This window comes from Heloderma suspectum, chromosome 5 (genome assembly GCF_057233095.1).
Source record: "Heloderma suspectum isolate Gila_16-S chromosome 5, 16-S_ref, whole genome shotgun sequence".
Lineage (NCBI taxonomy): Eukaryota > Metazoa > Chordata > Lepidosauria > Squamata > Helodermatidae > Heloderma > Heloderma suspectum.
In genome coordinates this window covers 112930266-112957050 of record NC_139462.1, presented here as the reverse complement: position 1 = coordinate 112957050, position 26785 = coordinate 112930266, and the positions used below count along the sequence as shown (strand labels likewise).

The 26785-nt window shown below is 43.9% G+C and overlaps 1 protein-coding gene across 1 annotated transcript in view; it reads right to left on the bottom strand.

Annotated features, from left to right (window-relative positions):
• The window catches only part of PPARGC1A (PPARG coactivator 1 alpha), a 124445-nt gene that overhangs the window by 32050 nt on the left and 65610 nt on the right, over positions 1-26785 (bottom strand). The window contains exons 4-7 of the mRNA XM_084860344.1: positions 20560-20682; positions 18972-19176; positions 11899-11944; positions 11716-11789 (exon numbers count right to left, since the gene is read on the bottom strand). Coding sequence (XP_084716470.1) covers positions 11716-11789; positions 11899-11944; positions 18972-19176; positions 20560-20682 — 448 coding nt within the window. The remainder of the gene's footprint in view (positions 1-11715; positions 11790-11898; positions 11945-18971; positions 19177-20559; positions 20683-26785) is intronic.

Below are 26785 nucleotides of genomic sequence, written 5' to 3'. Positions count from 1 at the left end.
GGAGCCCAGCTACAATTCCTGGCATCTTCAGCTGAAAAAAGATCAGTGTGCAGATGATGAAAAAGACCCTTGCTGGAGACCTTGGAGAGCCACCAACCATGAGAATAGAGAATACTGGGCTAGATGGTCAAATAGTCTGACCTGGTATAAGACAGCTTTCTACGTCCCCATTTAAAGAGTTACTCAACTAATTCCACATGCCCTAAGAAACTTTGGACTTGGGGTTCTCTGACGACAGCTTCCCATGCCACACAGCGACCCTCTCTGAAAACAGAGGGGAGTTTCAGAAGCAGCCTGTGATGTGGCACTGCCCTTCAAATTGGGGGCAAGGGATTCAGTATTCCATTGGGCGTGGCTAAGCCCTTAGGGGAACACCCGAAGTAGACTTTTTAACTCAGCCAATAAACGCATAGTGCTCTGAACAATCCCAGAGTGCTAAATAAATGTTGTTATCATGATTATAAATGCCACATTTATCTAAGTCTTGAATAACCCCATTTCTTTTCCTATTGACCCAGAATTAGTTATTGACTGATTAAGTGGGTAACAAGCAAAATACAGATGTCAGTGCTTACTACACTATCTGCTCCCTAATACATTTAACCTGATGGACAGAATTTATCCAGAACAGGGTACCAATGTCCAGGACCAATCCTCTAGCCTAGGCTTGTACATCTTGTGATCCACCAAGTTGAATGTAATCCATGAGCCATATGCCCAGCTTTTGAGTCCCCCCTTTTCTTCCCATTTTTGCTGTCTGGATGGGACTGCCAAGACAGGGGTGTGGTCAAGCGGCTGGCAGGACACAATACGTGGCTGGCAGGCTGCGTTCACTGTGGTGGGTTACAAGTTGTGCAGGCCTACTCCATCAACTGCACAACAACACCAGCTGCTCCCAAATACTCTTTTCCCACTAATTCTAAGACTCATCCTGTGCAATGCATGCTTAAACTGATAGCCATTTCAGTGTCAAAATTTAACATGACTGATAGCATTTCAGTGTTAATGTAAAAACATCTGATAATGCATCTCGTTTGCGGATACATATTGGTGGGCTGGAGAGAAGTGCGTCTGCTGAACCTTCCTGAAGGAACGCTGCGAGTATCAGCATTATTAAAAAAAATAGATTCTTTTACATCTTATGAGTGTGGAAATGGGATTATCAAGGGAAACATTATTTAAAGCCACTTAAGGCACTGAACACAAGATAATGGCCTGATTCAGTAAAAGAATCAGCAGGGCTTCTGTATGACACAAAACGGCAGAAGCTGGGAATGGATAATAAAATTAAATAGCCATCATATAATAAAGGACTACATGTCTGTTGAGCCATCAGTTTAATCTTGTTGTCAGTACAGCAGAGGATAAATACAGATCTTTGGAAATATATAATAATTTACTAGATGGCATTTCCTCTGGTCAAACTTTCCGCCAACAGTCCTTGCTCATACTGCTTTATCAGAAGGCAAGTTTGTGGACAGAGAGCACTATATATATTTATTTATGTATATTGATTTGCAGTGGTACTTGTGGGGAAACTCCAGACAGTAGGATGTGTGTGTGGTGAGTGTAAATCTACGTATTTTACAGCGGCTGTCCAGAATTTGGTGATGGCCTACATCCACATGTGAAAGCTAACAATCCCAGACAAATTTTGTGTAAGTCCAAAAACTCAGAGACACAGCAGTAACTACTGACAGTTGCCTAAATCTCCTGTGGCTTCAAACTGTATTGACTGCAAAGCTAGGTGCTGGTTACAGATGCCTGCCCTAGCGACTGAAGATGTTACTGTAGGCTTCAACTGCACAGTCACATTTATATTAATGAAAGTTATTTAATGCTTTTAAAAAACAAAATAAAGTCAAGGTGTACTCCCAAAAGGTTTCCTTGGTAAGGACATCAAGTTTCAGGTGTCTAGGTTTCATGGTCTTGGTGCTATAGTGCTAACAGACATCCTCTTTTATTATTATAGATAATTCACTGCTTAGCACCTTGGGTTTCTTTCTTTCTTTAAGGAGAGCAGAATATACATTTTAGAAATAAACTGAATAAATTAATAAACCCAATCAGATTTAACTTGAGTGAAAGCTTGCATAGATACGTACATTTTAGTGAACAAGTATTTCCACAGGGACTTAAGTTACATTGATTTCAATGGGTCTAGACTAAGTCTTGATCCAACCCACAGTCAGCTACACTCTTAAATATCTTTAACTTTAGCCCACAGGAAATCATGATGGCATGAAGAACCACACAGAGAAGTGCAAGACATATTTTTGTCCAGCATGAAGAATGGTGCAGCTACGGCCAGATTTGGGGGCTGAAGGCCAGGGTCTCACAGTCCCTGGGGGTGGGGTGCAGGCAAATGGCAATGCAGAAAGCAGCTGGTAATGGAGTCAGAGGCAAACTGGCATCACCACCTGGGGCAGCATGGACATACCAGGGCTGATTCTTATCCTTCTCTACAACAAAATGGTGTTTATTCCCACATAAATGTGTTTAGTATCAAGCAGCAGGCTTGATTTAAGTGAGTTTAAAATGCAAAAATGCACATGCTCAGAGTTTTTCATTTTTATCAGGGCTAGCAAACAGGTTTTTTGTTTCTTTGCTCACTCAAACGTATCAGGAACGTAGAAGGCACAGTCATAAAACATGAAATGGCTGTGGTGGCGGAGGGGAGAGAAATATTAGTTGTGTACTTCACAACTGAACTAATACACATAGCCATGTAAAGCCCCCACCCCCGTCCAGTAAGGCCATTAAGTCCAGGGTCTAAAATTACTTGGCTGCACCACTGTGAACAATGGAAAGAGAGAAAGCGTGCAGATGTACACCCAATGTGGAAAATCCTCAGGCTTAAAGCTTCTTTTCTAGATGACGGGTGAAAGATTTCAAAAATAAAGGACAACATGGAGTCAATGCTGTGTAGACATATGAGATTTGCTAAGTATATACATTAATGAAGAAGCCTGTTCTGATGTTAACTGCTGTGAAGGTTTGAGGCCTACAGAGGCAAGGAAAGGAAAAAAGGTGAGGCCTATTGGCCTAGGTTTTTTGTTGGAAGGAGTATCCCTGAGAGGAGTAGTTTCATTTTCAGTTTCATTTCCCCAGTTAAGTTTCATTTCTTCAGGTTTGAAAAAGTACTTTTGGTTTTAGGGAAGGAGGATATAAAAAGAGAAAGTCAGAAAGACCAGAGCAGTAAGAGCAGAGTCGAGGAGACCAGAGCCTGAAGAGGGAGCAGGAAGAAGCAGCCTGGAGAAGTCTCGGTACAGCTAGGGTAAAGGAACTTTTTTTTGCAACTTTTATTTTCTCTTAAAGCCTCTTGTATCACTCAGCTCTATTCTGTAAATACCTTTAGCAGCAATTTGCTTGCTTTAATTTACCAGTAAACTGTTGTGGTTAAACCCTGTGTCTAGAGGGTCAATCAGCCCATGTCTACAGCCTAAACCCCACATTACTTGAAACGGGAAGGTAAAAGACAGAAGGTGCGACTTTTAAAGAGGCAAGAGATCCTTAAGAAGTTACTGAGGAGTTCCAGGTCATAAGGGAACCCTGACAACTGCAGTCTAGCTCCTTCCAGAACTACTGCTGTGAGATCAGAAATCACAGTTTCAGGAGGTGGCATGGGAAGGAGCCATGTTCTGGATGGCTCCCATGTAGGGCTGTACGAACCCCACTCACCCGTCCAGTCTGGGGCGTCCGCTGGGGGGGGAGGCGATCCATCCTTCCTCCCTGAATCCTTCCCGGCCGGCTTCGCTCCGCGGCAAGTCTGTGGAGCTGCCAGCCAGGCCTGTCCGCAGCCAGACTTCAGTCTGCTGCCACACATTTGGCGTCTGGCATAGCGGATGCCATTTGCATCCCTGACCTCAGCCGTGATAGGCTATGTAAATATTTACGCAGCTTATCATGGCCAAGGGTAGGGACGCAAATGGCGTCTGCAGCCCGGCAGCGGATGGCTGCAGATGGACATGGACCGGCCGGCGCCAGGTAGGGTCCATCCCTACCGGACTTTGTGGGGTGGCGGTGGGAAGCAGTCCGTTCCACCACGGATTCCAGGGGACGGATTCTAAAGAATCCAGCCTCACTGGAGTCCATGGCGGATTTCTCGCCATCCCTACTCCCGTGTAAGCCAGGGCTTCTGAAGTTACTAAGTGGCACTAGGGAAGTACAATGCTGAAGCAGCTCCCATGCCACAAATGTTGACTTTGGAACAGGCTCTTAATCCTCGCTCAGCCACCGTCCTGGTCTCCCGAAGTGTAAGTCTGCCTTACACATTAGCAAAGTAAAGATCTGGAATGCAAAGATTCCAAATGTACGCTTAAGCTCACACCAACAATCAGCTACGCATTTGGGATTTATTCAAATTAGGTTTGCATTACAATATTGCCTGTGATCCATCAAGCACAAACAGTAACATTCTCACCAGTGTTCTTTCATGAGAAACTTTAAAAGTCTTTGACAGAGTGCAATCTGACAAGGTAACTATTAAAAAGATACTGGTTTTGACATGGATTAAGAATTTTCAGTCACCTCTTGCCTCTCTTATGACAAATAGTTTTCTTTTCTCTGCTTTCCCAGTTAAACACAGTTGTTTATCAAAAGCGCCCTCTGTCATTTCTCCATTTGGAAACAGTGATGGAGCCAATAGCCACAAACATTCAACGATGTCCTTGACAGAAACAATAACCATGCAATATTTTTTTTGCAAAGACCAGAAACAGAGATGCTCAGATTCAAGTCCTTCCTTGAAAGCTCATTTGCTTGCATTCATCTCCTGACGTTGCTTCTTCCATTCCTCCCTTCTCTCTGTCTATTATCCTTGATTCTCCTGTCATTATCTCTCCCACTGTCAACATTTAGAATGGAATCTCCTTGAGGCAGGGACCGGTTCAGACTTTGGGTATTCCTCGCTCTACAAGGGGCATCCTTCCTCCAGTCCTTCCTGTTACACCAGGGGTGTGCAACTTGTGGCCCTCCAGATGTTCTGCCCGATAACACCCATCAGCCTTAGCCAACATAGCCAGTGCTGAGGGATGACAAACATTATAGGTCAAAACATCTGGAAGGCTACAAGTGGTCCACCCCTGTATTTCACCCCTGCATTCTACACTCACTAGAGCCTCAGTAGCTGGATTGGGGGATATGTTTGGGAGGGCTATTTATTGAATGTGGGTCATGGGAAATTTTTCTGTAAAGCTATGAACTATATCTGCAGGCACCATAAGGACCAGGATTGTAAGAACTTCACTGAAATGGTTTCAGAACAGCATCCAGACCAGAGTGGTGGTGGTGAGAATATTGCTATGTTTTAACACTTAGTTCATCTTACTGTCTGCTCAATAAAAGTAGAAGAAAAGAGTGAAATCATTTCTGTTCCTTCCTTTTGTGCCTTAATTCATGCTATACAAGCCCACAGAATACATGATTCTGTATTTTTATTTTTTTACTTTCACACGACTTTTGAACAGATGTGGCTGGACTCCTAAGCAATTGCATAGCTTGATTTTGCTCCTTCTCACAAGTAGCAGTGCTAACACAAGTTTGACTCATACAGGATTTCAATGAATACAACACTTCGGAGTAACATACAACTTAGTTATACCTGGGCAGCTAAAAAGAAGAAGAGGAGGTGGGGGAAGAGCTGACAGTGACAAAGTTTGCATGTCTGGAGACAAGGGTCTGGATTCAACTCAGTCAGGTGAACTTAGGTCACACTGACTTCAATGGGGTAAGTTAAACTAGACTTAATTTATGTCCCATTGAATTTAATGGAAAGTTTAACTTAAATCTGGATCCAACACAGGGGAAATACACTCTTCAACAGTACAGGATTTGGGTGGAAAAGTTTAGTAACTCAGCACTTGTTATGTTGAATTTGTGATATTCTGCAAGATATCTAGGAGATAAGGGATTGGCCAACAGGTGAATGGAGAACGGAAAGAATTTTTTGGGCATTTGTTGCTCATCTACTTCAGAGGCATTTATGCCATGGCTAAGGAATGGCTTTGAACCAATTAGTCACGTCCTGTTTCTCCAAGGCATACACTACCACAAAATTCAGAACAGCTATGTTGCAGATGCTCACAACCAATAGGTGACAATGTGACTTTATGCTATGTGTCTCTCTGTAGGTCTATTTTATTTTACAAAGTAGCTATTTTAGAATATAGAGGAAGAACATAAGAATTGCCTCAATGATCAGACCACATTTGGGTCCATTTAGTCCATTATTCCCTTTCTTAAGTAAGTGGCCAGCCAAATACCTCTGAAAATTCAAAACAGGGCACAAAAGTGATGGCCTTTCTCTGTCTGTGGCACCTGTTGACAGCTGGCATCTGATATTCAGAACTATACTGCTTCTGAACATAAAGTATCCATTTGGCTTAGAATTATTAGTATTAATTAATACTAATACTTTAGCATTAATAAGGGATTAGCAATATAAATAATACCATACCGAGGTATTGTAATAAATCCTAGAATTAGATTTGGGGCTTTTGCTGTATTATGCGACTAAAATATTCTAACACCCACACTGCCACCTTTACTGCACCTTTATTTGTATTTCTTCCTAGAGGTATATACAAAAGAAACAATTAGAGAGGACACATAAATTAATTAGACATTAATGTTAGCCAACTTGTCTCAGTGCTTTTCAAATACATGTAAAATCTCAACCATCTCATCACACGTCTAAAATTCCCCAACATACTTATAAAACCATGAGAGGGCCTGCCATCTTAAAATGTAATGCAATGTAAAGTTGCCACTGGCTTCAGATTATTAAAGGGAGATCAACAAAAAGTGTTGATCTCCCAGGCAAAATCTTTGGATAGGTTGTTTGGGGGGAAAAAGTTGGTTCACCGATAGATAATTCTTTTTTCCAAATTTGCTGAAGGGACATTACCAGAAATTCTGAATTCTAAACTCTTGATATATAATTAGTCTTGCAACTCTTTTAACAAAATCCAAGAAAAATATTTTTGATGCATAGAATGAATCTGTGATTCAGCTTTCTCAACACCTGTCCAGACTATATGACTGAGGAGAAAAAAAATTATCAGTTGACTATGCAGTAATGTAACCAGCACATTTGTGTTAGAGGAGAGGGCAATGGAGGGGCGGGCGGGGAGAGAGAGAGAGAGATCAAGGAAGTTGTTATTTATGTTATAATATTTTGTGCTTCGATAGCGTGAGTGGGCCCACTAATGGCCTTTTCAGTTCAACAGTGAGATCAAGGCAACCACTATTTAAACTGTTATAAATAGAGCCAGGGCAACACAAGACGTACTATCCAAGCAGAAGACGCAACACTACTATGCAGCTATAGAATGGAGTTGCCTGAGTCCATCTCTGAACTCCATTATTAATAAGAAATAATGTTGGGGTTTTATTGTTGAACTAAACTGGGGCCTACCCAAGAGATTTGTTTTCTTTCACTCTACAACTTTGAGGGCCAGGGTACACCATTGTCAGAATCATGTGGTAAAGCTTTCCTAGACGGTGCCACTTCACACTGCAAGGGTGGGGTGGGGAAGAGCTGTAACTTTGAATGTTCCCCCATCAACGGGGAAAAAACCCTTCCTTACATATAGAATACTAGCCTATCGTGGTGAAAGGGTCAGTCTAGACTTCTCCCCAAACACAGTAGTTTTCTTCATGGAGGGATTAAAAAAAAAAAAGAGCTGGGTGACACCCCCCCCCCCCCCGATTTCATGTCCCTTTTCACAGGTCATGAAAGTGGAGGGGGGATTTTATCTATTTGGGGGGGGGGCAGGAGGCAAATTTCAAAGGGGATGCAAAACTCATGATGTAGCATTAGTCCTGGGCATTCTGGGGAAACCAAAATGGTTTACTGAGAAAAGCTGGGAGAGCTCTGTTGAAGTTTCCCCCCGAGCCCCGACACTCAAAATTGAAATGAAAAGCAGACAACCAGTTTCATTCGCCTTTCACCTGCAAAAGCCCCCCCCCCCCCCCAATGTGGCTGAAACTTTTGAGAACTTTTAGCTTACTTTCAATTTTTCCTCCTACGGTGAAACATTCAAACACACAAACCATTCCCATAGGTATTCTGAGGAGGTACACTCCAGGAAAAGCTTTACTATTTGATTTACTGATACTGTAAAACTGGACCTTAGAAACTAGCTTGTACAATATTTAATTATTTCAAAATAGGACTGCCATGCAGTGTGCGGAGGGAGGAGCTGTTAAAAAAGAGGAGGGGATAAGCTACATTGGACTCATGGAATGAAGGCTAGACCATTGTCATTGAGAAGCCAAAGAAGATGGCATCCCTGTGTGAGTGATCCCAGATAGGCCCATAATGTTTAGAACCTTTTATTACAGGCTGACCCAGCTATATAAGGTAATTATTTCTAAGTTTATAGGCTGGTCATGGACCACTCTTAGTGGTGCATGTAACATTATGCTCCAGCCCTTAATCAGAATGGTTATCTGGATATCAGCAGGAGATAGCTCAAAGAAGTATTTTTTTGTACACTGTAAGGCTTTCAAACATGCTACTGCTTTTAATGGTTTCCCCAAGCAGGTTAATCATTACCATAGGATTGGTTCACATCTGCATGAACATTGCTTGATTTCTCATTATTTGATGACTCACAACTGAATGTGTGGAACTGACTCTGCTGGAAAGCATGAAACTTCTCTCTCTGGGTTTTGATCCAGAATGGTTCATTCACACTTACAAGTCACCACTTGAAGCTGGAGGCATGAAAATCCTATGGTAAAAAGCTGCACATATCTGTTCACTGTATGTAACCCTTTGCATGTGCTAAACCAGTTTGCTACAGAATCTTCCATATATACAGCACTGACTCCGTGGTTTTAGATCACATAGAAACATGGCTGTAGATCACATTCAGAACTAAGCCCTATTCAGGTGTTCCAAAAGTGATGAGTAAAAGCATCAGTAAAAGGAAGAGGTGTGTTCTAGCCCATCCCCTCCATCATCGCTTTCATCAACCCTCTACACATGGACCGAGACTTTGTGCAGGGGAGAGCCTCCTGTATCCATGGGGGCAGGAGGCAGGCATGCTCCAGAACACTTGAAAATCAGTATTCCAGATCTCATGAAGAGCCCCCACAGATACAGAAAGCTCTCCTCTTCACAAAGTTACCCTCCCACGTGTACAAGGTGATGAAAGTGACAATGGAGGGGGTGGGCCCAGCATGCCCCTCCCCTCCTTGCGTGTTTAGTCATCACTTTTGGAACATCTCAATAGGGCTATAGCTAACCTGGTAATAGAAACATGTTCAGCATCAGCAAAATAACAAGGTGGTTGCTGGGCCTTGTATCCAGGACAGGGAACAGAACTTTTAACACTGAACTGACAAAAGAAATTCATGCAGGAGTGATATGAAACGAGAGTGGATGGTATCTATTCAGAAGATCAAAAAGCCTTTTCTACCTTGAAATTGTCTGTTGAATGAAGCTGATTTGACCTCAGTTATTTGAGGATTTGGTGCTAAGAGGGGAATGTTAAATTTATACACTTACAAATTGACAGGGAAGATGGAGTTTTCTAGAGCTGTGGTTCTAATACAGCCCTTGAAGAATGTTTGCAGATGCAAAGCTATGACTATGGTCTACATCAGTCTTCCCCAATCTGGTGCCCTAAATGGTTTTGAACTTCAGTACCCATCAGCCCCAGCCAGCCTGGCCCATAATCAGGAATGCTGGGAGTTGAAGCTGAAAACATCGGGAGGGCACCAGTTTGGGGAAAGCTGCCCTACATATTTGTCAGGCAGGCGTTGCCACTCTGCATACTGCAGTCCAAAAGATAAGGGGCTCTGTAAGGTTTTGAATAGGTTTGGCAACAGCCAATTATAGCTAAAATGTTTTTATGTTACAGATCTTTATCCATAAAAAGTGGCATGTTTTTCCTTAGGCATATGTAGACCTAGAGCCAAAGCAACGGATCAAAATGTATAAATTTAAGTGATTACCTGTTATCATTAGTATAATATGGGTGTGGTTTTTTTGCAAAATAGGTATTTTGATGTTGCTATATTTTGTTATGGGCTTTGGCTACTACAATAAAATGTGATTAATTGACTGTATTTTATCATCAACCCATAGACCTAAAATCTTCTGCTGTACATAACAATGATCTGTACAGTGCCAGGGCCAATATCACAACTCCCATGGGTTTTTGCAACTCTCGCTGTTCAGGAGGTCACAGCAGGTGGCTCAGGGCCAAACAAGACATTACGTTAAATCCATCTCAAGAACCTACATATTTTTTCAACTCTAGCATAGGTGCAGGGGATCCAGTCTGGATCCTAAAAGGCCCCCTACCCCCATACTAAGGCCTTGATCCCGAGCAGGGGCACTGTGCCTACTCTAGAGTAAAAACGAAATAAAAAAAGATGCAGCTGCTTAGATACGGATTTAAAGTAATGTCTCTTTGGGGCCCCAGAGAAAACAAAACATGTAACTTTAAGTGTAATCCTATGCATGTTGACTTGAAAGTAAGTCCCACTAAAATCTCTGGAATTTTTTTTTAAGTGAATGTGGGTAGGATTAGGTTGAAATCTTATACTTACTTAACTGGAAGTAAGCCCCATTGAATATAGTAGAACTTACTTCTGAGAAAACATGCATAGGATTGCACTCTTAACCACTGGTTAGACTTCTGCAAAAAGAGTATGTAAGTATAATATCTCCACGGTATGGATTACTACAGTAAAAGCCTAAAAGCATTTGAAGCTTGGATGGATCAAGAATGGAACAGAAATGCACAATGAAGGTACAAGACATAAGGACATAAAAAAACGGAGTCCATAATTTTTTCTTCTCCTTTTTTTTTTTTTTTAAAGTTGTGGAACAGCCTTCACTCAAAAAAGGAAAGGCTCATGGCAGACAGCAATACTGATGGGTTTCAAGAAAGACGGCCAAGGTCTACATTCTAATGCTCAGGTATCCCCAAAGCTTATACTTTCTGAAGGTAGAGATGAACAGGAGAACTCATTACTCCATTACTGCTTTGTGCTTCTGCAAATGTCATCTGGAGAAGTCAGCAATGTAATACTAAGTGTGATCGTCCCTTTGCTCTTATGTAGTAAAGGTTGCTTGACAACCTTTTCTCCTCTAATTTAAACAGGAATTAACCATCTTCTAAAACACTGATCAGATGGTGCAAGTCTTCTATTGTACAGGGTATGATCCAGTTCACATATACGTTCAATCTTTAATTGCTTGAAAAATAAAGCTGTGACATCACTCCACTGGAAAGCATCACACCTGAGGCACTATCGAAGCTTTACCTGCAGTGCCTGTGATTGCTCATTCATACATGCAAGTCGCCAGCTGATGCTACAGTCATCAAGTAATGAACACGCATGTGTGAACTGGGCCTAAGATTCCATGCAGGGGAAAGGGGGACAAAGAGAAAGTAATTGAAAATAGATATTTAGTGATATACAAGTCTTTGGAGGACTGGGAATTTATGCCAGTTAAATTATTTCCTTCCATTTTCCTCCCCAGACATTATGTTATGCTATGTAACAGTGGAATCGTAATTCTAAAGCAAATCTCATCTTAGGAAACTGTGTGGGGAAAAATCGTTGTTAAACTACATTAAAATTAATATCTTAAGAGACCAAAGTAACATATCACTATGCACTTCATAATGTCAAGCTAGCAATAACCGCCCCCCCAAAACACAGATATATATCTAACATTGCACTTCTCACCTGCAGTTCCAGAGAGTTCCACACTTAAAGTTTGTTCAATAGTCTTGTTCTCAAATGGGGAACCCTTGGGATCACTGGAAGACAGGGCACATTTATAAAAACAAGCTGAAATGGAGTTGCTGTAGCCAAAATGTATTTAAAACCCCCTCCCTGTTGTAAATATTGACAGTTCTTGATACTTACTTTGGTGACTCGGGTGTCAAAGGAAGCGATAAACTCATTGGTTTGGCTGAAGGGAGGGTGGAGGAGAACAAAAAAAATGGAAAACCAAGATTGAAATATTGTGAAAGGACTAGAGAATTTTGTGTGTGCGCGCACGCGCGCGCGCACACACACACATTTGTATATATCATTGCTGTGGAACTGCGTGGCTGCTCCTGGAAAACAGGAGCTCAACACCTCCTCTTTCCCCAAAGTCTTGTATTCTAAAATGAAGGACGCAACACCACCGGGACCCCAAGTTCCCCAGCCTCTGCCCCACTCCATGGGCTGCTACCTGTGGGGGCAGAGAAACTCACAGCACTGTGATGTTTTTAACCCAGCCTTCACCAGCCTGGCACCTTCCAGATGTGTTGGACTGCAACTCCCATAATTCCCAGCCAGCATGGAATTCTGAGAGTTACAGTCCCAACACATGTGGAGAGTGCCAGGTTGGCAAAAGCTGTTTTAACCTGTAATACTACTTGCTACCTCTGGAGAATGGGAGAGGGCATACAAGGCTGTTTCCAGCAGCAGTCACTCTTCTTGCATTATGTCTTGCTCTGGCACACACACATATATTACAGATAAATAAAAGGAAATGACTTTGGAACCCTTAAATGGCCACATTCATTGCAGATTAATGTATGTCAACTGCTGAGCCACTGCAATACAAACCTGAAGAACTTTGAAAACTACCAAACAAAATGCACAGAACATACTGTGAAAATGTGCTGCTCTCACATTTAATTTAGACTACAGTTCACGTTTCACTTGGAGGCGACAGCGGCAGTATAACTACAAAGCAACAGAACTCTATGAATATTCAGTTGATTTTACTTGTACAATATACAGTTTTATATACAGCATGAGGAAAATAGGTTGCTTCTGTGAGGCCAAGACCCAACCAAACATGATCCAAGAGCTTGCAAATTATTTGGCAAAGAGGGGGAAAAGAGTCGCAGATGGCTTAAATTGGGGTTTAACTCTCCCATGCTAAAACCCTGACATGAATGAACAACAGTGTTCTTAGCTGTAGAAGTATGAGCCTTCTGCAGGGTTTGTTTGTGAAAATCAATTGTGATGCCCATCTTCTGATGTTGTTTTCGAACTACAGTGCATTCTTTAGTTGTCAGGGAAAGCAGTGACCCTAAAATAGGGTTGCCAGGTCTAAGAACCTCAGCCTTCTTCTCAGAGTAACCAGGAGAAGCAGTTAAATGTCAGGATGAGGGGCCAGAATCAATGCAGCAGGCAATTTTCTGCTTGGCTTGAGAGGTTTTGCTATTCAAGTCCAAGAAATCGCCATTAAGCAGCATGAGACAGCCAGTCTGATCATTCTCGGATGTCACCAGACTCCGTCCTTAATCTTACCAGTGCCCATCCTGTGATCCACCAGCATCACCCTTTTGCTCCCAGATTTTGCCCTGAGACCCACAGCACATGGTACTTTCCCTTTTCCTTTTTCCTTTTACTTTAGAATAAGTGCAAGGGCCCTGATCTGGATCAGGACCCTAGCGGGGGGGGGGGGGGACTTTAACCCTTCCCTCTCCCACTGCAGTCCCAATCTTTATTGAGGGGTGGGGACAACTGTGATATATATTTTGCCAAATAGTAACCCGTTGTGTCTAAAGTAATGAGTGCTTTGGCCCACGGTCTCAGGATCTGAGAAGAGCTAGTGTGTATCTGGACAGGGTGCTGGGGGGGAGGGGTTAATGCTTCCCTCCGGCTCCAGCACTGTTTTGCTGTTGAAAATCCCACCATCCTCAACATGTTATTTGCCCCATTAGGGGAAACATACATGACAGATTCTCAAAGAACGGCAAATGGGTGGGAGGTTCATTAGGAAAACAGTGGAGGGGGAAAGCATTTGCTCCCTCCAGCACCACAGTCCCAATCCAGATTTACACACACACATGCAGCAGCAATTGGCCAAACATTTAAAAGAGACGGGAGCTCTAATCACAGATCTCTGTTCTCTCATTTAGTTTGGCCCTTGCTCGATCACGGGCATCAGCATGCATCAAATACTTGTACTGAATTATTTCTGTTGCAACGTATGCCACAGAATGCATATTCTATTGTGCTAAAGGTGATCTGAGAGTTCTGTGGGTGTAAATCATCTCTTTGTTTCTCACTTATCTGCACGTATTTCACAGTGGAAAGGAGGTACACGCTGCACTCAAACTTTCCTGAGTCAGTCTTCCCCCACTGCTCGTTAAGAACAATACGGCCTCTCCCTCCATAGCGTAATTCCTCGGCCACCTTATTGATTTTGGTTCCTTCTCCAGAGCATGAAATATGCTTGAAAAAGTAAGCATTGACATGTAGTCAGTCTTCAGTAAATATATATAGAATCACAACTATTGATTTAGTTAGGGCTAGGGATCAATAAGGAAGGCCCTATTCTTCTTTTTTTGCCTTGTCTTATCCCTGAATCAACTCTGAGTAAAGGGCTGAGATAGGCAGCACTCAAATTACAAGGGGGAGGCAGAGGGGTCCCAGCCCCTTACCTTTGGTGATGGCTGCTCACCTAGTACTTTTAGAACAGCCACATATTTTGTCTAAATTTGGTGGGAGAAAGAGAGGAGGGCTTGTTTCTTATTTACTTACATACCCTGCTTAGCAGATGCCCCATAACCACTGTTCTTTGGGAGACACACAGACATAATAAGAACAGTTTAAAAAGACAATTCTTCATACATCAAACCTGGTGGATTTAATCCAGGCCCCCACCCCACCTTTCCCCACATAAGTTGAGCACTAGGCAGACCCCAGCTTGTGGTATGAAATTGTCTTCAAGTAAATCAAACAAAACAAAGATCCCTGATTGGTTGGACAATAGAAATATAAGTGCTCATTACATAGGAGGCAAGACCCAAAGTGGCAGTGGCTTAACAGATTCCAGGCACAGCTGGAGAAATCAAAACAGGAAGTCACTCCTTGCGCTGCAGATATGTAAGACATCACTGCTCCCAGGCTTAATCAACTGGTATCACGATTTGGGGGAGCAAGAAACTCACGGGGTGGTGGTGGTGGGGAGATGAAATGAGATTTATGTTTGTTTCTAACTCTGTTCATACAGCCCAGTTTCTTTTGATCATTGATGCTGTAGCTCCCAATGTTACTGAGACTAAAGTTTCTCCCCATTGGAAGCAGAGTCAGTAGGTGAGTTTTTAAAGTAGCTGTATCTTTAAATACAGCCCTCCTTGGGACTGTAGGCTTTGATAGCAGGAGAAAGGGAGAAAAAGAGCAATAGAGTTGGGCAAAGGGTGGGGCTATCTTTGCATTCTTGCGACCCTGCCACAGGAGTTAGGAATAGTACCAAGCGCCACTTAATACACGGGAGGATACAAAACTTCATTACAGATGTTTAGTTGGTAATAAAGTTTTTTTTTAAGTGAGCAAGACAGGTGAGGATGGTTCCTACGCTTGACACTGTTTAGAAAATAAAACAATAAAATGGGGCTGACACATTTATTGCCTATTCAGAAGCTGCAAGAAAGCTGTTTTTATTGTCTCTTAAGGAATACACTGCAAGTTAACGATGTCTTCATTTTAGCCTGGTAAAAAGAAAAGAGGCTCCCTGATGAACTGTCTTGCCCAACTTGTCCAGAGCAATAATTATTTCCTAGTGGCTCATCACTAGTTTCTGCTGTTGGAGTCCAGTTAACCCTCCATTCACCCAGAGCTACAATTCCTTGGTCTTGGCTTGGCTTTCTCTCATCACTATTGTCTTTATCGTCTTCTCTGTATAACGCATTTCATACAATATAGGGCTATTTCAAACCAAGGTATGCCAGAAATGTAGCCAATCCAGGCTCACTGATGAGTCTTCCGTTCAGAGGTGCACTTACAAATACATGCTTGTCATATTCACAATGCATTCTCACTGGAGTATTCTTAACATACTATAGTGAGTTTGTTGGTGAAGAATAAGGTGGACTTCACAGCATTCCTATATATTGTTGTTAGCCACCTAGAGACCTGTGTGGTTCGGCCTAGCCGGCAGCTTTACAGTTAATTAAGAGCCCTTTCACACAGGCTAGTAATTCACAGCTTCACCTTGAAGCTGTTTTGGTTAGCTGGATGATGTCAGGTCCTAGGAGATAAGTTTTGCTTCCCGTGGGTAGGGAAGTCCCCCTTCTCCCTGTCAGCTCCTGAGCTTAGAGAGAGAGAAACCTATAAAATCAAGCAGGCTAGTTTTGGTCTCTGGTCTCACTCCAAGGGGGAATTTCGCACTGCCAGCCTGGAGAATTTTTGCCAGTCCTAGGGGAACAATATCTTGTCTATCTTGGGGACCCAGACAGACACCAAGCTGTGATAGCTTCATTGGCTGATGAGCGGTGTGAGCTTTCTTTGCATATTTCTTTCTGCATCCATTTGCTATCATCCTTTTGCAAAAGTGGCTTTGATTCATCTTGGTAATCTAAACTAATCTATTTTGACTAGGCCCTGACAGAATCAGGGACCCAATACCCACACCTTAGGTGTGCACCTAAAAATACTTATGTATCAAGATACATCCTTATGTATCTCCTTACTTAAGAGATCTTAAGACCTCTACCCAAAACAGTTCTTAGCACATAGTTGATGCTCTCATAGTTGATCTATTACCATTAACAACAAGGGTCTGCATAAACCTTGACTGCAGTTAAAACGTCAGTTCCTTGAGGCTTTGCATGTGCAATGTGTGCAAAGGTAATATTTTCATTTTCACTAAGAGGGTTAATCAACTTCATTGCACTGGTTTTCCGTAGCTTCTTGTATTTCCTTTTGTAAGATTGTCTAAGAGCACCTTTGGGTATTATGTCAAGAGGGTGTGCAAACCACAGGAGAGCCCTTTCTCTCTGCTTCTGCTATAATATCTGAAAAGGGTGTGGCGGAGGCAGGACATGCAAGCTACTTCCACATCCAGATCTTGAACATTCTCTCTTGGTAATTTTTTTAAACATTTTGGCCAATGCCGCACATAAGAGAGGCCACACGGCTCCTTGCCGTAATGCCCAAACCTGCTGTAAATTATGTCAGAAATGGGCCAGAAACCGGAGCTTAAAAAGCTGTCCTGGCTTCTGGTCCATTTCTGAGCACAACTCCATGAAGATTGCCTTCCCCAACCTGGTGCCTCCAGATGTGTTGTTGTCTAACACATCTGGAGGTTGGGGAAGGCTGCCTTAAGAAATGACTGTACCATTCCAGCCTTCCAGTACATTGCGATCTCTGCTTGGCACCCCGCCACCTGAGGTCAGGTAGGTGATCACTAGGGAGAGGGTGAGGTGTTGTTTATGGAACCCTCTCTGCAGGGAAGCTTAACAGGCTCCTTTTTTGTTATCTTTTTGCTCCCAGGCAAAGACCTTCTGGGCTTTTAAAGTTTTCAAGTTCTGTTTGAACTTGTTTCACCTACCATTTTAATTGCTGGTTTTTACCGTGATATTATCTTCTTCTGCTTATTGAGCTGGCTTTATTGTGTTGAAACAAACAAAATATATTGTCTTTATATTTTGTTTCTTTGGGAGCTATTCCAGCTGACAGGTACTGTAAAAATGTTCCAAATCAAATGAATTAATTAAATTGGATGAATAAATAAATAAATAAAATCAGTAGACTGCCCTCCCCAGGGAGGCCCAATAGACACACTTTTACTTTCATTTAGGCACAACCAATAAACATTTCCATATCCTCAGGCTTTTAAAAACTGCTAATGCTGGTGTAGTGACTAGAGTCTTGGACCAGGAGTTGGGAAATCTGGGTTCTAGTCTCCACGTGGCCAATCACAGACTCTCAGCCCAACCGACCTCACAGGGTTGTTGTTATGAGGACAAAATGGAGAAGAGGAGGATAATGTAAGCCGCCTTGGGTTCCTTGCAAGAGGAAAAAAAGGCGGGATATAAATGCAATAAATAAATAAATAAAATAAACTTTGAACAGTTTTGATTTTACTGCCTATTTGAGCCTCCCCCAACCTGGCATCCTCCAGATGCTTTGGATTCCAATTCCCCTTATTCTTGACAATTGGGTATGCTGGCTGGAGCTGCTGAGAGTTGAAGTCCAAAACATCTGAAGGGCACCAGGTTGGTGACAGCTGGATGTGAATGCACTGCTGCGATTTTAGTTTGTCGTGCTAGGATGCTTTATATTATCTTTTTTGTATTATTATTATACTCCCTTGCTACTTTGTTAGCCACCCTGTGAACATAAATATACGTTTATGCTGAAGGTGTGGGATATAAATGTTGAAAATAAATAAATGAACAAAATGCGTCACAAAAGGGGCTAAGTATTCAAGCCTCTGTCCAGCTTCTGGGCTTGAACTGAAAGTGCTGAACTAGCCCCCCGAGGGAGGTCAGGCAAGGGACTGAGCCTCTGCCCCACTGGCCAACAGGGGGCCTTAAGGGAGGTCAGCCAAGGGAACCACTTAACAGGATGGACCACAGCTCAGTGACCGGCTTCTTGTGTGGAAGGGCCCCGGTTTGGTCTCAGCCAGCTTCACTGAAAAGGCTCCTGGATAGCATGGCTGGGGGCGACTCCTGTGTGAGACCGTGGCGCGGTGCAGCCAATGCTAACCATGGCAAACCATCTTGGGCAGTGAAGGCTGGTGGCTCCAATTTCAGTGGGACTGTGAATCTATTCTGGGTTTCAGCCAGAACCCCAAAGGAACTATCCAAGGTGCTGAACCTGACCCCCCAAATAGGTCCAGCGCCTTGATTCTGACTGAAAGCCAGAATGGATGCACAGACCCACTGAAACTGGAGCCACCAGCCTCTGTTGATCCTGGGCTAGACGGACCAATAGTTTGACTCACGGTAAGGCAGCTTTGTCCACTCAAAAGGACCGCAAGGGTCTGGCCATGTTCCCCAACTCCTCTACATATGTCTAGGCTGAGACTGTTCAGTGGTCTGAGCAGCCAGGAGAACTTCTCTGGGCAGCTACACATTCCCTTCACCTCTCTCTCCTGCCTTTGCTTCACCACATCCTCAGATTCCCAGGGAATGGGCCTGACCACTTCACTTACTCCCCTGACACTGGTTGCCCAAAATGCTCTCCTTTGGTCCCAAGCTTACCTTGCAAATGATGCGTCTGAGAGTGCAAAAGTGCCTTCTTTTTAGAGGTGCACTTGTCTCTGTTGCTGTTCCTGTTCTCTGTTGGTTTGGTTTGAGGAGGGTCATCGTTTGTAGTCAGATACTTGAGAAGCTCTGAGCAGGGACGCCTTTGTGGCTTTTGTGGTTGACAAATGCTCTTCGCTTTATTGCTCCATGAATTCTCAGTCTTAAGAAACAAGTCACAATTTAAAAAAAAAGGAAAAAATGGAAAGAAAAGAAAGCTGAAATTAGTGAACTGAACCCTATCGGAATGGATATAGGTTTTCTGAAGAGATGAGATTTTCAGTGAAGTGTTTGGTCTAAGTGTACTAGATCTATGAGCTGTGAATAATTGTTTGCAGAACAAGGAAAGAAAATTACATTTAAAATTCCTAAATGACATTTATGAGGCTTTTTATTTCATGTCTCCAACATTTCAGTGTTCCTACTCAGCAACACATAACTAACAAGACCTTACAGCGCCTTTACTACAAACAGGGAAAAAAATAAGCTGGTTTGAACCTTAATTTGCTGCTGATTGCTCAAGCCCAGCACTCACAACTCTCTTAAGTACCCCTAAACGCTCTGTTTTCAGTTACAGTCAATGGCAAGACAAACATTGTTTAATACAGCCTCACTAACAGAATTACACTGCTGCCAGCATCTGAGCCAATTAATGGCCGACAACAGACCTTTCTGCTAAGGTTCCCGCATAATCCTTTTCTAAGTTAGACCGCTGGTGAAGTGGTGGCCTGGAACTGCACGTCAACACATCAGCCTATCAGTAATATTTTAATGGCAATGTCTACTACTCTGCGCATACGAAAAGAGTAATAGACAGTCAAAAATGCCAGTTAACTCTGCCAAGAAAAAAGAAGAAGGTGCCACATGTATTATTCATAACCTTCAAAGGAACCAAAGCAACTTCTCTTTTAATTTGGGATATTTAGGGTGGCCTGAACATAACTTTGAATAAACAAACCTGTTCTGCTGCTCCCCCAGAATCTGGAAGATACCAGGTCAGTGAATTCAGTGCACTTAGGTGCGATTCATTACTGGGATGGCATGCCATGTGGCAAAAAAGTAGGTAAGTATCTGTCCCCTTCCCTCCCTCTCGCCAAATATTGAATAAAGATGCTCCGTGTTGAGGTGTGTATGAATGATGGCCCAATTTCAAGATTGTTCACCTTCGCACACACAAAGGGGGTGGTGGTGACCATGCCAACTGGCCCATTGTGCAAATGGACTTCAGTCGTTTAGGGATAGGATGCAGCACCTATCTGGATTGGTGCTGGATCCTATCCTATAGCTCCTTTAGAGTTCTAGCAGGTTCTGACTGAAACCCAGAATGGATTCATGGCCCCACCAAAATCAGAGCCACCAGCCTCAGCACAGAGTACCATGTTATGTTACATGAGGGGTATGGAGAAAGAGTGGGACACATGCTACTCCTTGTTCACCGGCCTGGTAAATGTTTGAACTAGGCCACACTTTGAATTGAGGAGATTAACAAAAAAATAGAAAGCCTTTACAACTATTTTTACAGGTATTGCATAGGTGAACTCAGTACCTTAACCACCACAGGGCTGGTTCTGATCCTGTGATTGGCGTTTGCATGGTTGTGCATGCTGAGGCCACTGCATTCATTGTAATTTAGCTGGGTGTTAGCTGGAGCCAACAAGAGCTTCTTAAGCTGCAGGCATAACGGGGGAAAAGGGTTATGGGGTGGGGAAGGGGAAGGGGTAGGAAGAAAAAGAAATGAGGTTATGCATCTCCATTTCTTACGTTTTGTTTTATCTGAATTTTTTAATCGTTGGCCAGCTCAGGCAGACGTCTGCATGCAGAGGGGCCACACGGGACGGGTAATCAGGACTGTGTCCATCCAGGTCTGCTAGGTGTCTACATGTGGATGTAAGATCTGAAGAGGGCATATGTGCATAGAATCCAGTCAGTGGAGGCTGGAGGCTCCAATGCCAGTGGGCAGCGAATCCACTCCGGGTTTCCGTCAGAACCAGTCAGAGCGCTAAAGGAGCTCTCCAAGGTGCAGAAGCACCTGACTGGTTCTGACGGAAACCCAGAGCAGATTCACCATCCCACCAACATCGGAGCCACCAGCCCGACTGAGTCCAATATGCACAGGGCGACACTCTACAGTAGTCAACCCGTGTCAAATCTGGGACTTGTCTGCAGAATTTAGGCCTACACATGTCAGACATTATTAACACAGGTTGGAAATTGTTCACACAAGCCCTGCGCAAACAGTATGTTCAATCCATGAATATTCTGCAAGCCCAGGGGCAGGACAGGCACACCTCAGAGAGCGGGGGGAAGCACTTTCACGCCACCGTTGTATCTCGAAGCTTGTCTAAAACAGGCGAACGTTAATTAATGGCAGGAAAATATAGATTAACATTATAACTTCCCATGCTCCAACTTCGGCATTATACAACAACCAGGAGTGCAGAAAGCATCGCTGAAAAGGCAGATATATCCTTGGTTCCAGCTTATCCTCTGCAGGCAAAGCAACAACCAGTCAGTACTGGATCTAATCAGCTGTGTGGACTGACAGCAGACCAGGACGGGGTGAAGAAACCTGCCTTTGTGCATTGTGCACCAAAATTGCCCATCCTGCTCCTGAAAAGTGGAGTCAAATCTCCACTCAGCCCTGAAGGCCCCTTGGGCAAGTCGCTACATGCTGCTTCAAACATTTGCCAATGAAGCAAGAAATCTCCCTGTAGGATTGCGAAGGAATTAGCTTTATTTTTAAAGTGAAGTAAAAGCTTTGTGAATCAGTCTGGCTCCCAGCAGCAGACTCTCAGATGTTTCGTCCTGTTGGATTTTAATGTGCACATGGTTAAAGGGGTGTCTGACATCCTGGACGATAGTTGCGTGAAGGTGAGAAATGTGCCAGATCGCTCTGTGGTGAAAGGGTGTTTACTTTCCATTTTCTGTGAAGGAGAGCTTAGAGGACATCATCATCTTTGATTGGCTGGTACACCCCTTGACCCTGCTAGCTGTTGCCAACAGGGACTGGCCCATGTCCAAGGTAGGCTGATGCCTCCCTCTTTGGGTGAGCCTGTTTCTGTCTACTGAAAAGGCAGAGTTGGGAGATTCAAAAGAGTTCTTTGTGTGCCAGAGAGAGAGAGAGAGGGAGAGAGAGGGAGAGAGAGAGATCTTCCTCTCAGGCTAGACTATGAGAATGTGGTTGGTACAGGTTGAGCTTCTCCTTCTCCATGCCTCATTTGTTCTAAGAGAGGCATGTGTTAGCTTCCACCTTTTCAATGGGTTAATGCAACAAGCTACTTTTCTGGAACAAAGAACATAGATGGAGCTCCAGGTCAGACAGCATCATAGACCAGGTAGCAAGAAGGCCGCACTGTTGTCCCTTCGAACCTTTCTTTCCATGTTGACTTTAAAGCCGTGTAAACTCTGATTTCCTTAAATAAATACAGTATAACTTTTTGTTATTATAATTCTGTTCCTGGGGTCTCTTTTCTCTCCCCACTCACACTACTAGGAGGCTAAAGATACTGAGAGATCTGAACTATCCCTAACTGGAGGAGAGTCTTTTATAAGACTCCCCACAATTATTGGGGATCCTTTTTCTTCTTTGGGGGCTCCTTTACTGGGCACTTACAGGCATTCTCAGAGTCCTTTTCCAACAACTGAGACAGTTTAATAAGTTTGGGGGTGTTTCTGTACCCCCCCTTTGACCCCTAATCTTCACAAGGATTGTCAAGCATTATGAGTGATGCAAGGGTTCTGCATTTATGCCTAAAAGGAAGGAATTTCACAATGTGGGAAATGGCGCTGTGCTTCAAGCCTCCGCTCCTACAGAACAAGAAAGATAAAAAACCTACTTCACAGAGTTGTCAAAAAGATGAGCAACGTAAGGCTCACAAAACCATTTTACACACTGAAAAGTGATATATTAGCAGTTATCTCTAGGCCAAAAAGGATGTTTATTTTTTTTATTTTTTAAGGTATGCTGCATTTCATTTATGATTTTACAAATAACAGCAGTGCGAAGCCTGTTTTGCCTAGGGAGCCCACAACTAATTTTAAGTGGAGATTGTGCCCAAGGGCATTGATAAAGACTTTCAAATGCAAAGAGTCATGGGCATTTGCTGTCATATACACAAAGGCACATAGCTACACACTTCATTTCATGCACCTACGCAAAGGGATCCCCTTTATCACCCCCTGCTTGGATAGAACCCAGGCAATGCGAGACAGTTCCAAAGGAGAAGGATAATACAGGCCACGGGAGGGAACCAGGGGTCCTTGGCTTAATTTCAAAAGCTCTGCTCAACCTATCAGTTCAGACCTCTGGCAAGAGTGAGCTGTCCCTCCCCTGGCAGCCCACCGGGCGGGGTGAGAGAGAAATAGCAAAAGGTTAGCAAAGAGAAAGAGAAAAGGGGGAGAAAAGGAGTGGCCCACTGTTGGTTCTGGCCCCATCCACCGCCAGCATGCCCCCTTGACCATTACCTCTAAGGGAATGCAGGCCTTGACAGAAAAAGGGCAGAGTCCAATACTGCCCTTGCGCATGCGGCCAGCCCTGCCAATTCAAGTCCGCATGCAGCCCCTACCGCTTGCGGGATGGTGATTTAGCAATTCCGGATGCAAGTGGAAACGAGAGGAAAACGCTCGTTTCTAGAAGGGGGCAGGTGTCAGAGTTCGCGTAAGGGAGCTCCGCTGGCCTGCTCCCTTCCTGAGATGAGCGTTTCTGCTCGTCTGGGGGCTTGCCTCTGGAAGTGCTAAAGTGTCGTTCTGCAAGCAGCTGGGGCTGCTTGAGGTCCGGAATCAGTGGGGCTGGGTGCAAGCAGACCAGGCTTGGTGGCCAGCTCCACTAGTGGATGGGCAGCCTCAGATTTGGCCCAAAGGTTCCCCAGCGCTGGTACAGGAAGTGGAAGGGAGCAGGACCTCCTTGTTTTACATCTTGTCCTCTTCCCATGTGGGAAATGCCTTTGAGCCAAGCACACCCAGAGACAGTGGTGAACAAAGGCAGCATCGCCAGAGTCCACTACCAACCTGACCCCCGGAAATTCTACCTGGATGCTGCCATTTTATTTTGTTCCAACATGCATAGCGATGTGTGTTGCGGGAAAATCTGGCCCTTTTAGAGCCTGACAGATTCCCGTGATGCCCCAGCTTGGCTTGCCTTTGCAAGATGAGCTGGGAGTTTCATCCCAAAATCCAGGAACTTTTCTTCTTCCATAAATGCATTTATGGAAGGGAAAAAAGACAAAAAGTCCCCACTGCTGCTGCCATGCAACAGCTGTCCCTCTCTCTTTGCTGGGGCCAAGCCTAGGACAACGGTAATGTGGCACCGACAGGAGTGGGGCAGTGCAGCAGTGGTGGCGTGAAGGTGATGATGCTTCCCTCTCACCCTCCCATTACGATGCTCCCCTTTTACCCTCTCATCACCACTGCCGCACCGCCCCCACCGCACTACCATCGTCTGTCTCTCTCTGTTGGGGCCAAGCCTGGCAGAGAGAGGGACGATGGCAGTGGTGGCAGCGGTGGGGGCAGTGTGGCAGTGGCAACAGGAAGCTGAGACAGGAGCCTCACCTGTCCAACACTGCTGCTGCACCGCCCCCACAGCACTACTGTCATCCCTTTCTCTCTGCCAGGGTTTGCCCTGGCAAAGAGAGAAAGACGACAGTTGCACATCGGCAGAGGCGTGAGAGGGGAGCCATAGCACTCCTGTCCCATCCTCCGCCACTGCTGTGCAAAGACAGAAAATCCGCCAGCTGGCCTGACTTGGTGCGGGCTGAGTCGGGCCAGCTGGCAGGTGTCGGGTCAGAGTCAGGGGGGCCCAAACTGGCAAAAGCTTCCCCAAACAGATTCCTTCGACATCCCTAAACATGCATACACAGCTATCCAATTTCAGTCACAGCCACCTGCTTAACGTCCCTCTCTCCCTAAGTGACAAGGAGAAGGAGTAGCAACAAAGAACAACAATGGATAACTCAAGGGCCCACAAAAAGTGTAGGCAGCCCTGGAGTTAAGTCCTCTTTCAATCCTGCCCCACAATGATGGCCCACATTAATGTGGTTCATGGGTAAGCTACAAGGAGCCAAATGTTGAACAGAGTTTTTGCACAGTCCTGAAATTTCCTCCCCTGGTGGTGAAAATGCATCTGACATAAGACAACATTTGCCTACAATAGAAGAAAGTCAAACATAGGAATGCATAAAGCTTATAGTCGTACTTAGAGTATACCCATTTGAATAAATGACTAGCTTAAGTTCCCCTGATTTCAATAAGTCTCCTCTAAGTATGACTAAGTCTGGATCCAACCCATAGTGTTGCAAGACAAGACTGCATCTCAAAGTAAACAACATCTAGACATTGGCTTGGGGGGGGGTGTTTTGTTTGTTTGCCAGGCGAAGCAAAATAATATGAATCTTCTTGGTCACTGATAAAATCATTTCGGAAATGCTATTACAAGACATTGTGATAGTCATAGCTACAAAATACTGAACATCTCAATTCCATTATGACGGAAAGATTTTTAAAAATGTCTTCTGGCAACAGAATCAGGTTTTGTAAAGTTAGAAAGTCTTTGCAGACTCTTTTTTTCTTTGCATAACATCTCATGAGACCTTCTCCTGACTTCAACCTTCAGAGCATTTTACCCCAGAATAGTTCCAATCATCTGAGAGGGACTACAATGGAGGAGGGGGGTTGAGGATTTATGCCTTACAACCCTATCTGAAAAACATAAAACCTCACACAGAAGCACCGTCCAGTGATTCAAATTCAGACTTTGAATTTCCCACATTTCATGAGTTTTCCAGTACTGATATCCATTGCTGTGGACAGAATGCAGAAAAGCTCCAAACCTTACAGTTCTAGCTCTTGCAGTATATTCTAATAAGAACATAAAGAGAGCCCTGCTGGATCAGACCCAGGGTCCATCTAGTCCAGCATTCTCTTCACACAGTGGCCAACCAGCTGTCGACTGGGAACCCAAAAGCAAGACATGTGCGCAACAGCACCCTCCCATCCATGTTCCCCAGCAACTTGTGTACATAGGCTCACCGCCTCTGGTACTGGAGGTAGCACACAGCCATCAGGACTAGTAGCCATGGATAGCCTTTTCCGCCAGGAATTTGTCCAACCCCCTTTTAAAGCCATCCAAACTGGTGGCCATCACTACTTCCTGTGGTAGCGAATCTACAGTTCGACTCTGTGCTGCGTGAAGAAGTCCTTCCTGAATCTGTCCTGAATCTCCCACCAATCAGCTTCATAGGATGACCCCAGTTTCTAGTATTTTGAGGGATGGAGAAAAACGTCTCCCTATCCACATTCTCCACACCATGCAAAATTTGGACACCTCTATCATGTCTCCCTTTACCCTTCATTTTTCCAAGCTAAACAATCCCAGCTGTTGTAACCTTCTCTCATGGGGGAGATGCTCCAGCCCCTTGATCATTTTAGTTGCCCTTTTCTGCACTTTTTTCAGCTTTACAATATCTCTTTTTAGATGTGGTGACCAGAACTGTACACAGTATTCCAAGTGTGGCCGCACCAAAGATTTGTATAGAGGCAGAATGATATTATTGGCAGTTGTATCCTCAATGCCTTTTCTAATTCTGCCTAACATGGAGTTTGCCTTTTTTTCTTTCTTTTCTTTTTTTACAGTGACCATACACTGGGTTGACACCTTCATTGATTTGTCCACCACAACCCCAAGATCTCTTTCCTGGTCATTCACTGCTAGCACAGATCCCATCAGGCTATACCTGAAGTTGGAATTTTTTTTTTGCCCCAACGTGCATCACTTTACA